This window comes from Pituophis catenifer, unplaced genomic scaffold (genome assembly GCF_029215685.1).
Source record: "Pituophis catenifer annectens isolate HBS135680 unplaced genomic scaffold, rPitCat1.0.hap2 SCAF_1, whole genome shotgun sequence".
Taxonomy (NCBI): domain Eukaryota; kingdom Metazoa; phylum Chordata; class Lepidosauria; order Squamata; family Colubridae; genus Pituophis; species Pituophis catenifer.
The window spans coordinates 68,730,553-68,744,748 of record NW_027256881.1 but is presented as its reverse complement, the minus strand read 5'-3'; the positions used below and the strand labels follow the sequence as shown (position 1 = coordinate 68,744,748).

Genomic DNA, 14,196 nt, shown 5'->3' with positions numbered 1-14,196 from the left:
AGTATCTTAAAGTGTTTTGGGAAGCTACAGGAAAGTCAGGACAAATGCTACAGCCCTAAATTTTCCAATCTTCCCTTACTGGGTAGGTCTCTATAAGCAATATAAATCACCCATTAATAATCCTCAGGGACTCACTGTAAAAGATACTGAAGACTGACTCTCCAAAATTAGGATAATGACATGGCTTTGCCATGTCCAAATGAGAGGGAATTGGTGAAAAGTTTCCATGTAATAGTTCTGAACTGGATATAGTACTGTAGATGTAGTTTGGGAAGTCCTTCACCTTGTGAACTGGAGTAGCCAAGAAATTTTAAGCTTCAAAAATAAGTAGGATGCTATTTCTTTTCTTTGTGGGTGACAACCCAGAACTCCAGCACTGCTCATACTCTCAGTCCCCAAAGCCAGAATTCTTCTAGATTTTTAATGATTAAAAGAGGAAATTATAAAAAGAAAACATGGTGTGTAATCTTGTTCACTGTCCTTAATTAAATTTATTTACCCTGTTTCCCCGAAAATAAGACATCCCCTGATAATAAATCCAATCAGGCTTTTGAGCGCATGCACTAAAATAAGCCCTCCCTGAAAATATTTAAACACAGAGCTGGAAATCAGGTAAGATGGCAAGAGGAGCCCCATCTTGCTCCACATGCCCTCAAATAATAAGACCTCCCCAAAAATAAGGCCAAGCGCTTATTTTGAGGTTCAAAAAATATAAGACAAGGTCTTATTTTCAGCGAAACACAGTATATTTTATTTAAATCAAGTTTTTTTAATTATTCTGAATGTTTTGTTGTTATAGTTCCAGTGACTAGTTGGAATGTAGCCCCCAGAGCATACCATTCACAAGTTGAAGGCTCTCTTAGTCTTTGGCGCTTTATTTCTTTGGGGTGTTCTAAGGTACTCTTCTTCTTTTCTGCTGCAGCATATCCGGGTTGGATGGGAACTGCTGCTGACTACCATTGCCCGAACTATCAATGAAGTTGAGAACCAAATCCTTACAAGAGATGCTAAAGGAATAACTCAGCAGCAAATGAATGAATTCAGAGCATCATTTAATCACTTTGACAGGGTATGATTATCAGTTTTATTTTATTTATTTTTTAATCTGCAACTGGATAACAAAAATACGGTATTTAGAATAGAATAACAGAGTTGGAAGGAACCTTGAAGGTCTTCTAGTCCAAGTCCCTGCTTAGGCAGGAAACCCTATACCACTTCAGACAAATGGTTATCCAACATCTTTTTAAAAACTTCCAGTGTTGGAGCATTCACAACTTCTGGAGGCAAGTTGTCCCACTTATTAATTGTTCTAGCTGTCAGGAAATTTCTCCCTAGTTCTAGGTTGCTTCTGTCCTTATTTGCATGACTCCCTGCTCCCTTTTTAAAAGAGTAGAATGTGATTTAAGACTCAGAAATTATAATATAAAATGAGATAGAAATTTGAGAAATTGAGAAGGGGCTTGGGATAGGGTTGGGCTGGGCCATCTCAGGACAACCATAGATCTCTATGGAATTCTTGTTCCTGGCCACTTCTTTTTTCTGGCCATTAGCCAACTTCTGCATTCCAGAAGTGCTGGTTCACAACTTTGCTCTTGATTGTCCTTGCGGTATTCTTTTTTCTTAAGTTCGTGCCATAATCTTCCTTTTCCTTTCTGTGTTTCCATTCCTGAGGGAAAAGGAACCCTCATTTGAATCTATTGACATAACCAAAGAGCAACTCAAACATTTGTTCTTTGGATACTACCTGTGTACTAATGTGTATAGAAGTGCAGATGAAAAAGTGGGATTCCTGGGCATATGAGGTTATGTAATGGGATTCTTTATATGTTCTTTTGGTGTGTGTGTCTGTTGTCTCTGTATGTGTGTGTGTGTGTGTGTGTGTGTGTGTGTGTGTGTGTGTATGAGACTTCCCTTAATACTTGCTTTTTCTTTCACCCCATTCAGATAGTTAGCAAAACAGATGCCCAGTTGCTCAGCTCTGCCTTGAGTGAATTGATCTTATTGTACAAGTGATACCATGATCTCTTTTTCTGTACTTAGTTCTGCCACTAGGAAGTTCTGTTTGGAGGTTACAAGATAAACAAGAACTAAAATTTTCATAATTTGGGGATGAGGGTAAACATCCAATAATGTGTGACTAATTACACAATACAATTAATACACCTTAAAATCACTCAATATATCATGATAATGGCATAGAGCTCATTTCTGAATTATATGTGCTGTTTTTTTAAATGCCCAAAATATAGTTTATGAACTGCTAAATGACCAGGAAAAGTCATTTATTGTCAGTGCATGTGAGCTTTTAACTTACCATAAAACAATTACCCATTTTATATTTTTCCCTGTAAAAGTATCAGGTATCAGAACTTGTTAAGATGTTAATAGCTTCTCTCCAAACTATCTATGAAAATTGAGATTAATAAGAATTGTTGAATTAATTCTTTTTATAGTTTATTAAAATGGGTAACAGGAATTGCAGTGGAAGTAAATAATAATAATAATAATAATAACAATAACAATAACAATAACAACAACTTTATTGTCATTGTACATGACAATTGAGATTAATGAGAATTGTTGAATTAATTCTTTTTTTAGTTTATTAAAATGGGTAACAGGAATTGCAGTGGAAGTAAATAAATAATAATAACAATAACACAACTTTATTGTCATTGTACATGTATACACAATATACCCATACAATAAAATAGGAGTATATATATTGGAACTCAGCTCAGTGATGACTAGGGAGGAGACGTCCCATTCTCCGCTTCTACTATGTGAGGTGCCACAGAGTTCGGTGCTTTCTCCACTTTTTAAAAATCTACATGAGGTGCTACATGGGGCTGCTAGATTAGCTCATCTGTTGCCATGGGATAAAGTATCATCATTATGCTGATGATACCCAATTGTACATTTTTATCCTAGGCAAATTAAACAATACCATGATTGTTTTATCTCAGTGCCTGGAGGTTGTGAGAATCTGAATGGAGAACCACAGGCTTTAGCTGAATCTTGGCAAGACTGCTTGGGTCATGGAGTCTACTGATTCTAAGACTATGCCATCTTTGATGTTTCATGGGGTTCTATTACACCAAAAAGACTCTGTGTGCAACTTGAGGTCCTCCCTAGATTCACAATTACTGCTTGACAATCAGGTAGCAGTTGTATCTAGGAGGACTTCGTACAGCTTTACCTTATGCATCAGTTGTGCCTGTTTTTGGATCAGGAAACCCTGCTTACAGTCACTCATGCCCCTGTTACCTCCAGACTGGACTGCTGCAATTTGTTCTACATGGAGCTGGTCTTGAAGAATATTCTGAAGCTTCAACTGATGAAGTGGTGTGGATATTCTGAAAGGCCCTCAAAATGTGGTTATGTGACCAGGCTTGGGGCTCCTATGGAAATGGAGACTTGTCTAGAGGGCACCATTTTTTATTCTCCCTCCATTTATGATTGTATTTTTGTTTTTTTATACTTAGTACTATATTTTTTTATATTTGCAATTGCTGATTTTATACTTTTAAAAAATTTTTTTTACTGTTGTGCACTGCCCAATTGGGCAGTTATATAAATAAACTGCTGAGGGTGCTGTAATTTTACTTAACATTTAAATATACAGAAATTAATTTTAAATGAAATAATTGGATCCAAATTTTACTGTATAGATTAACTGTACATTTTGTCTAATGACTTTGGTGGCATTGCTAACTAGCTTACAAAAATAAACAAGCAATTTCTATACCAAGGATAGGAAACAATTCAAACTTTTAGTTTTTTTTTTAAATGAGCACTGATGTCACTGGAAGAGAAGGGGTTAACTTTTCTGCCTTTATGGAAGGCCTATGGAATCTCAATGTAGCAATTGTAACTATCATTTTATTTTATTCAATTTTAGAAATCAATCAGCACTCAGCAAATTACAATTAGTAATTTGCAATAAAAGACCCATGGTACAAAGAAAACAATCAAAATCACAAAATACCATCAAAAATATAAGTTTTAACAAAAACCAAACAAAAATGACAAAAATAAATGACTAGATGGCCTCATTCAGATATAAAACTGCTCTCTTGAATAATTCTGGTTTTAACAGTTTTTTAAAATTTAACATGGTAGGTATTTTGCCAAATAGTCTGAAAAAATGATTTTCTAGATTTAGCAACTAAATTTCAGCAGTGTGTGCATATATACATGCAAAAAAATGTGTTAAAAAGTCTGGGGCAACATTTGGCCTTGAACTGTGATTGGTCACCGCTGCTCCACACCAACCCATATTAATGCAAAATACCTTCTGAAAAACTGGTAGCTAAAAACGGTTGCTGAGCTTGGGAAGCAGGGATGATGATGATGATGATGATGATGATGATGATGATGATGATGATGATGGTAGCAGCTTGTGGGTTTAAGACCTGATTCTTTACTTCTAAGTATCAAGGCAGAATAGTGATGATCATGATTCCTGCTTTTTTGTTGGAGTATTTAGAGACAAAGAACCAAGATCTTGAACAGATAAGCCCATAGGGCCAAGAGTTCTATTAAATATATTTCATTATGATCATTCGCCTTGTGTTCCATCAGCTTCTTCTGTCTCCTTAAACATTACAATTTGATGGCAATAGGAGGTCAAACGTGGCCAAATTCAGTAATTGTGTCGGCAGGGTGGTAGTCCTTCTATGAGCCTAGATCTCATGGGCTAATTGTTAAAAATAGGTTCATATGACTTGTTTGATTATAAAATGGTGTCCAGCCATTTGATCCACCTCTCTTAACAACCTTCTGTTCTCTTAATACATGAACATCATACCTTTAAAAAACTATAGTTCTTAATTGATCAGCCCTCCTATTTTAGAGCTTTAAAATGAAACTGCTTTTAAGCTAATGAATTCTCTTTTTTAAGAGAGTTTTAAAACAGAAAATGTGCTTAAGCAAAAGAATATAAAACCATACAGTTTAATTAGTGAACAACAGTCTATAATGGCCCATAAAACTAAGGCTAAGTTTGAGAAAAAAGGTTTACTTATGCACAGTAAAACTAATTATTACTCTCTTTGATTTGATTTTTTTTTAAGTTAATTTAAATCAGATGGCATTAACTAGAAGGAATTGTATCTAAGGGTGTGAGCTTTCATAACGTTGTTTACTCAGATAAAAAACATATGCTTTTTTCATGGAGGAAATCTCCAGTCCACCTCAATACTATGGTGTACAACACAATTACAGACAACCAATAATAATGCTATGCATTACCTATAATATACTGTATGTATATATTGAATACACTTTACTGGAAATTCTGGCGTTCACAAAAACAAGATGAAATACACAATGAGTCCTTCCTATCAGAGTCACATGTAAAATTATGCAAAAATTAAATATCATTGCAGTAATCATTCCAGGCTCCATTAGTTTGTACTTTCAACTCCTAGCTTGGCACTTTTAAAAAATGTTTTTTTTTTTATCAATATAGATAAAAAGAGCAACATGTTCAAAAACATGTTAGGAGCTAGCTTAGCACTTTTAAAAACAATATTTAACAATCTTGTACTGCCTGTGAAATGTTAGAATCTTGAAGTGTTATTTTTTTATTTGCATTGTGTAGCTTTTAAAAAAAATGTTACTTTAAATGTGCCTTGCCAATTGAATTTGGCTCATTTAAGAATGCTGTATTTTATGTCTTTCTCTTACTTTTTTGTTTGTATTTCATTAGCATCTTTCTAGCATTATTTCATGTAATCTAATTTCTTTTCTTCTGCTTTCTGTTGGTTCAACTTGGTTTTGAATGAACGTCTGATACATCTGATCATGAATCTATTCTACCTTTATGGAAATTCTGGTGGCTTTATTCTGATCCTTGAATCTTCCATGCTGTTTGTTCCTACCAACAGAAGAAAAATGGGCTGATGGACCATGAAGATTTCAGGGCCTGCTTAATTTCAATGGGTTATGATTTGGTATGAATTTTAAGATGCAGTTAATTTGTGATAATAACCCATGTTACACTTAGAGGACTTTATCATTACAAGTACTTTAACAAAGTGACTGTTATAGATGTAATTGTAAAACTTCTGTGGTGAAAAAGTTCAGCCCACTCTAAATCTTAGTACATCAGAAATGTTTATAAATTATCTTCTCGGAGGGAAGCTCCACAAAGATGTTATTCTTAGGTGTGTTTAGAATTAGACTTATTAATTGCTAGAACCCTATGCAGACAGCTGTTTATATGTATTCATACTAAAACATTGTGCCCATTTACCATGGCATTCATATATAGATTCTATTGCATTTCAATTTTGAATATTTTTCATTCTGTCTGTTTGTTTATCTGTCAGATATTGAGGGCATTTGACTCCCAAAATATTCTGGGTAACTTGCAATTTTCAAACATAGTATATATAAAAAAAGATTGTCCAGACATAAATAATAATCAAAAATTGTTAGACTTTCTACAAATAACTTAAATCTAGGCCTGGGAACAGAGTGAAGTTTTAAGGGATTGATAAAACATTTGAAGGGTTGGAGCTGCATATATCTCTGGGGAGCTATTATTCCAAAGGACAGGTGCCACAACACCAAAGGTCTTCCTTCTTGGTCCTACAAAGTAAAACATTTAAATAAAGGAACTCAAATCATACCCAATTGTTAGGCCCAATTGTATTGCATAGGTACTCTTTCAATTAACCTAGCCCTATCTTCCAGGTAAATCTTGAAGTGCATCTGGAAGTCAACTGGTAACCATTGAAGCTCATAAAGCATTGATGACATGTGGGTGCAATGAGAAACACCCCTTACTACTCATATGTCCATATTACAGCTGTAATTTCTAGATTGTTTTCAAGAGCAACTTCCCTTGTAATAGCCTAGCCTAGCCTTGAGATGACCAATGTGAATGACCATCTAAAGAACCTTCTTGTTGAGAAAAAGATGCAACTGACACACAAGGTGAACCTATACAAAGGCCCTTGTGACCATAGCTTCTGCCTGTTTGTTGAATAGTAGCTATGAGTCTAGGAAGGCCTCCAAATTGCACACTAGTCTTGAGTGGGGAAGTGCAGTCCCATTCAAGACCAAAGATGAAATCCCAGAGTGTAGGACTGACTTAGACCTAGGGACCCCAAATATACACAGTCACTCAGCCTTGTCAAGGTAGAGCTTGAAATTGTTCTTTCCTATCTAGATGTATATAGCCTCCAGGAGTTGGAAGCAATACATTGACAGTTTCACCTCTGCAGTCCAAGGTTGAGACTGCCAAACAAGCTAATGGTAAACTGTCCAACCAAAGACCTTCCAAGACCAGTCCCACCAACACTGACAGAGCAAGACACTAAAATATAAATTGTCAGCAGACTCCATTCCTTACTAGCATTGATGATGTTACGTAGTTAGGGTAATGAAACATCTGCAAGAAAACAACCAAACTCAGAGAGCACCAAGGACCCTTCATAACGATATTTGCTGCCACAATGTAGGCATGAATATAGGCTCTTACTCATATCTGGTCCAATTTCTGTTTGTCTTCATTTAATAGTGCTTTAAGCGTCTTTTATGATGCTTTATCTGCTGGAGCTTCTAAAAAACAAACAAATAATCTGCAGGATTTCTACAGAGAGGCTGCATGGAAGCAATTTGGTTCAAGCTCTCGATCATCTGACTATCCAGGTTGCAACCAAATGCAGTAAATCCTAGTGGATTCCTTCCTATTTTTTATATATTTTTCTTGTACAATTTGTGTGAAATCCATAGTGAACATTCAGCCTAACATAAGCTTCCAATGGATTTAAGAACGTTTCATGTTCCTGCAGTACAGTTAATACGTTTCTGCATACTTAAAAACATGCAAAATCTGATATTTGGCATGATGCTGAATACGTTATTAATTTTTTAAATTTTTCTTTGCATTATAATTTTCATAACTAACTTTTAATTGTATTTCAGGGTGAAGCCGAGTTTGCCCGAATCATGTCCTTAGTTGATCCCAATGGTCAGGGAACGGTTTCCTTTCAATCATTTATTGATTTCATGACCAGAGAGACTGCTGATACTGACACTGCTGAACAAGTTATTGCTTCTTTCAGAATCCTAGCCTCAGATAAGGTTAGTGAAAGGATTTCCATTTGCTGTGATTGTTTCGACAAATTCTTGCAAGAGAAGGGGGTATCCAAATGCAAAGTAAGCTGAGCTGTAATTTAAAATAGAAACTTATAGTTTATATAGTTAGAAGCAAGATTGTTTTCACCAACTAATGAAAGCTCCTAAACTTTGCATGCTAATTTTTTGAAATACTATACAGATTTGTATCGAAACTTTTAGACTGGGGTAAGATAAGAGTTTTTGGGATCCTGTTTTGCTAAGGGTATGTAATAAGACAGTTGGAGCATCTTAGGGAAATTAAATATAAAGATGCAAGTACTGGGACTTTTGTTGGCTACAGATTTTCTACTTGTTATTGATATTCAAAGACAGTCTCCAGTTTTCTGTCTTTTACCCCAAAACATATTTGCTGTACTTTTGTGGGTGGGCACCTGCAGGAGTTTGTTTTAATAAAGCTGAAATAATTTTAAAGCATATCTGCACAAAATATTTCAACTTGAGGTTTTTTTAAAATGACATATAATGCATATTCACTGGGCAACCGCAATCAAGGCTTTGAAATATCCAGAAAAGACTAATCTACAGAGGTTGTACAATGTAGATGTAGGCTGTGGGAAAGAGCTGCCTTAAAATTATATCTAGTATAAATATATACATTTGGCCCCGACCTTACAGACCTTTTATGAAGGCCAATTTTTTCTCCAGGCTTGGAGCTCAGTTGAATTAAGTTCCAATTGGTTTAGTTGTAGCATATTTTAGTCTGATAGCCATGTCATTGTTTACTGCTTTAGTTGGTCTTTAATGTATTGTTTTTCTTCAGGTTGTATTTGTTGTAATGTTTCTTTCTGTATACCACCTAGAATTATTTTGTTTGACGTTGGGTTGCCATATGAATTGAATGAATGAATGAATTAATTAATTAATTAATGACTTCCATAATAAGGTATTATGGATCAGTGCTAGTTTTGTCCAGGCTGGTGCCTTTGAAGTATTCTGGATTTTGCAAACAGTGAGGATACCAGATTGGAGAAAACTAATCTGTATGACTGAAGTGTCTGCCCAATCTCATCCTTGTTTTCATCAAAGAGAGTTCACCGCTTGTTTTGATTCTGAAATTTCAGAAAAAGCTCATCATATTCCTCCTTTTCAATCCTTTTAGCCATATATTCTTGCTGAAGAGTTGAATCGAGAACTGCCATCTGAACAAGCTCAGTACTGCATCAAGCGTATGCCAGCGTACAAGGGACCAGGAGCTGTTCCTGGAGCTCTGGACTATACCTCATTTTCATCAGCATTGTATGGGGAAAGCGATCTGTAACTGGGGACTGACTCTGTGGGCAAGTGAAACTAGATATATTCCAGTTTGCTCCTTGAAAAAAAAAGAATAAGTAAGCTGACCTCACTACAATTTCTCAAGTTTAGCAGGAACAGTCAGTAAGGAGCAATGCCCACGTAGTGTGCAGCATGATGAGTTTTTACGTTGTTTATATGTACTTGATCAAGCTTATACAGTGACAGACTGCACTGGCCCCCTGCCTTATCAGATTGTTGTTGTTCTTTTTAAATTAAAAATGGATAATCCCAAAGTGCCAAGTTAGAAAGCCTCAGGAAAAACAAAAGAAAACATGCCTTTGAAAAAAACAAAAAACAAATCTAGCATATCTTTGATTTTCAAAACATGAAATGTTTTCAAGAATTCTGAACATTTTATGCAAGTCTTCCACAACCTCCCTCTGTGCACCTCCTCTTTTTTGCTTTCATACCATGGTAATGCTTTCATCTATGGCAGAGGTCTTCAAACCTGGCAGCTTTAAGACTTGTGGACTTCAACTCCCAGAATTCTCTGGGAGAATTCTGGGAGCTATGCTGGCTGGAGCATTCTGGGAGCTATGCTGGCTGGAGAATTCTGGGAGTTGAAGTCCACAAGTCTTAAAGCTGCCAAGTTTGAAGACCTCTGATCTATGGGTACTGGGGTTTAGGTATGCTTGTGCAAATGGAACCATATACAAGAGAAAATAAAAAACCCAGGTCATACCAAATAATCACATGAGATTGTTTCATTGTTTCTAATGTGAAACATGCACAGGAATTCTAGTCTGAGTTTCTAGTGGTATAAAATCACAAATCCTCTGGAGGTTGATGATAAGGGCATCATCTTAATGGTGGTAATAGCATTCAGCTTAAAATCAATGCCCAGTTTGAAAGGGCACAGTGTTAGTAGCCTGGATATTATGAGGGAGTTCCATATTTTAGGATGGTTGTTAATAGATTGTGTCTGCTCTCTGCTATATTCATTGTTCTGTTGCAATTGTTCTTGGTTAATGCTAACAATATTGGCATTTTATTACAAATAGTCTAAATTACTTTGTGCAGTAGCTTCCTGACCTTTATATTCTTTTCAACAATTTGTAGAAAATCTATTTTATCTGAAGTCTAACAATCCCATGAAATAAATGCAAAAAAGTAAATGTTCATACAAGAAGCAAAGAAAACTGTACCATCTGCTACTATTAAAATGTGCCTTTAAAATAAAGTCTGCTTTTCAAGCCTTAATACTGATTCAGTTTCTGAGATTAAACTGATACATCTTTAAATACCTGTGTTTCCCCGAAAATAAGACCCTGTGTTATATTTTTTTGAACCCCGAAATAAGGGCTTGCCTTATTTTTGGGGATGTCTTATTATTTTGCGGCACATGGAGAAAGACAAAGCTCCTCTTGCCATTTTACCTGATTTCCAGCTCTGTCTCCCTAAACCTAATCAAAGAAAATGGTGGGGATCGGCTATGCATGCATTTAAATATTTTTGGGGAGGGCTTATTTTCAGGGGGCTTATTTTAGTGCATGCGATCAAAAGCCCGATTGGGTTTATTATCAGGGGATATCTTATTTTAGGGGAAACAGCATATTAGGGCATGTCTTCTGGACAACAGGGTTCTCACCTCATTTTTAAAAAACTTTTCTCTGTTTGCTTTATATGTAGTGAGGCATCTATCTTTTTTATTTATTTTTTTTCCCAATTAGAGTACAGATCAGGGGTGGGTTCTACTTACTTTTACTACCGGTTCGCAATGGGGCTGCATGCACAGAAGCTTCCTGACGTCAGGGTCGGTGGGCGGAGCCTCCCGCCGGTTTTACTACTGGTTCCTGCGAACTGGTCCGAACCGGGGGCAACCCACCACCGGTGCAGATTATTCTTTTTGCTGCTGCTCTTCTTCCTCTCAAAGGCATTGATCCAGCTGATTTGTCAGAAAGTTGGGCCCAGGGGCAACTACCTGAAAGAACAGAATTGTAATAAACAAAAAGATATTATTGGAATATACTGGGTTATAGGTTTCAGTAGGATTTATAATAAATCACACAGTTTGCTTCGGAGTAAGTAGCACTATGCACTTCAGAAAAAGAAGAGAGAGTGAAAGAAAATAAAGGCAAGATAGAAGGGAATAATCTACCTTAGTGCTTATAAATCATCATCAGATGGAGCATATTCCACTATTTCATGCAAATTAGGATATCTAATCTAGAGATAACTTTCCAAGCCAATATGCTGTTGCCTACCTTCCATCAGCTAACAGGTGTATATATAATGTAGGGATGGGCTTAACTTCATGCAGATTCAGTCTCATTTTATTGCAAGGCAAAGATTTTCTAATTTTGCAATATTGCAATCTCCTAAAATGATAAATGAATTTATGTTACTGTCTCCGCATATTAAAGTAGAATAATTGAGCATTGGTAAACCTTGCTTCAGGCTTTGCAAAAAAACCCTTCGCAACCCCTCTTTAAATTGTTTGGGGCCCCTTGAGGGGGTCATGACTCACAGCCTGAGACCCAACAACATAAGAGTTCTACATAAAACACAAATTCCTGTAGTTATCCTCTCTTGATAAGAACTTTAGAATTTGCATAAAAGTTTATGCTGAATTGAATTTACTAGCTTAGTACCTGATAGCATCAGCATAGAAGTAGTCTATCATTGCTCCTAAAGATTTTTATTTCCTAGTTCAACTTAGTTTGGAATTGTTTGGTTCATCTTACATTTGGGATAATCCCATCCAATGTTTACAGTTTACAGTTTGGGATAGTCCCATCCAATGACTAACTAGATCTGATTCCGCTTAGCTTTTTCCAAGATTGGCTACCCTGTTTCCCCCAAAATAAGACATCCCCTGATAATAAGCCCAATCAGGCTTTTGAGCACATGGCAATAAGGCCAAGTGCTTATTTCAGGGTTCAAAAAAATATAAAACAAGGTCTTATTTTTGAGGAAACACGGTACAGGATGTCACCTTCTGTGATGCACAAAGTTTAGGCATGTCTATTGTTCTGCTTAGTACAGTTACAAATGTTTTAAGGAACATATAATGCTATATTTGACTTCTCAGGATAACGAGGTGGCATTTGGGGAAACTGGATCCAGAGATACATTGCTATACTCAAACACACATACGATCAAATAACCAGAAACCAAATTATCCATACTATGTTTCAGTGAAATGTGAATGCAGCAGAAAGTTAGTTGGACTGCAGTATAAAGACATAACCAAAATGTGCAAGTCTCAAGGATAACACCTTTGGCTATTTATTCTTAACAGCACTGAATGTTTGAGGATGACCTATCAGAGATCTTTTTCTAGTGCATCGTATCAGAGATTCTAGTGCACGGATCTCTCTCCGTGCATCGTATCAGCGCTTTGATTACAATGAAGGAGAATGACATTTCTTAAATAGTCAATAATGTAGGTGCTATGTACATTTTTTGTACCCAGGGTAATGGGAAAAGTCTATAGTGACTGCATTCAGACATTATACTAATTATGTGATTTCTTGTATTGTGGCCTAATGCAAACTCAGGGAATTGTATTAAACAAAACACAATTAACAAACCTTGACTTACTGCAACGCGTGGGATAGATAGTCCCTTTTTAAAATCAGCATTCACCTAGTTGATTCCTCTTTGTGTAACCTAGATGATACTACTACAGTAGTGACACAATGGCTGAGATTCCTCACTCAAGGCATGGTTAGAATTTAGCCAATTTACATAAAATAAAAAAAAACAGCCAGAGCCAGCTTTGGACCCTTTTCTGTAAACCGGCATTTCTCAACTTTGACAATTTTCAGATATTATGGACTTCAACTACCAGAATTCTGGCATCTTAAGCTTTCTAAGGTGCTCCATACACTCAGTTTTTAATTTAAAAGAAAAGTGCTTTTATAAGCTTTTTTAGTTTTTAACCAAAGGAGAGGAAAGCTGGAAATATTGAAATATAATATTTAGGATGACCAAACAGAAGAACTTCTCCAAAACTGAACTGAATGAGACCAAATTTGGGTGTGCAGAGAAAACCTTGTAAAGAAAATGTAGATCTGGCTGTAGAGAAAACCATTCCAGGAAGCCTGTAGATCAGGGGTGCTTAATCTTGGCAACTTTTGACTTGTGGACTTCAATTCACAGAATTCCTCGGCCAGCCTGGCTGTGGAATCCTGGTAGTTGAAGATCACAAGTTTAAAACCTGCTAAAGTTAGACACCCCTGCTGTAGATTGACCTCCGGAGACTTCTATTATTAGGGTGGTTGCAAGATTAAGCGATTAACAAGATTAAGCAATTGCAGTAAGCAGCCCTGCCCTCTTTCTATTCGGTCGGAGGCCGCAGGAGGGATTTAAATTTCCTTCTTTACTCTAAAATATTAAAAGCAAAAAGGAGTTTTCCAGAGTTTGAGTTCTCATCCTAATCGTTTTACCAAATGGTGTTTTTGCTTTGCAAACTCACACAAATGTAGAGGAGCCCGCGGGGGAAATCCATTATTGCCCGACAAGTTTGGTTAAATATGTTCCTATATAAACAACATGAGTTATAATACAGCGGCAATCTAAGCACAGAACACGTTTAATAATTAGTAAAATTAAATGCAGACATAGACGTTGCAAGGTACGCAGTTCCAACACGACACTTCCACGCCTTCCTCGTTGCAACATTCAAATCAACGTCCCTTGTCTACACTGACAGTTGCGTTTACATTAAAGAAAAATCGTATGCGTCTGCGCAGCTGGTGACGCGCACGCAGGCGCTTTCCTTGCCATAGTCTCCGGCCATTCTAA

General features: G+C 36.4%; 1 protein-coding gene across 1 annotated transcript in view; it reads left to right on the top strand.

Annotated features, from left to right (window-relative positions):
* The window catches only part of ACTN2 (actinin alpha 2), a 63,357-nt gene extending 52,710 nt beyond the window's left edge, over positions 1 to 10,647 (top strand). Inside the window, exons 18-21 of the mRNA XM_070932542.1 lie at positions 923 to 1,069; positions 5,892 to 5,957; positions 7,939 to 8,097; positions 9,254 to 10,647. Of these exons, the coding sequence (XP_070788643.1) occupies positions 923 to 1,069; positions 5,892 to 5,957; positions 7,939 to 8,097; positions 9,254 to 9,412 (531 nt within the window). The 3' untranslated portion in view covers positions 9,413 to 10,647. The remainder of the gene's footprint in view (positions 1 to 922; positions 1,070 to 5,891; positions 5,958 to 7,938; positions 8,098 to 9,253) is intronic.
* Positions 10,648 to 14,196: the final 3,549 nt, after the last annotated feature.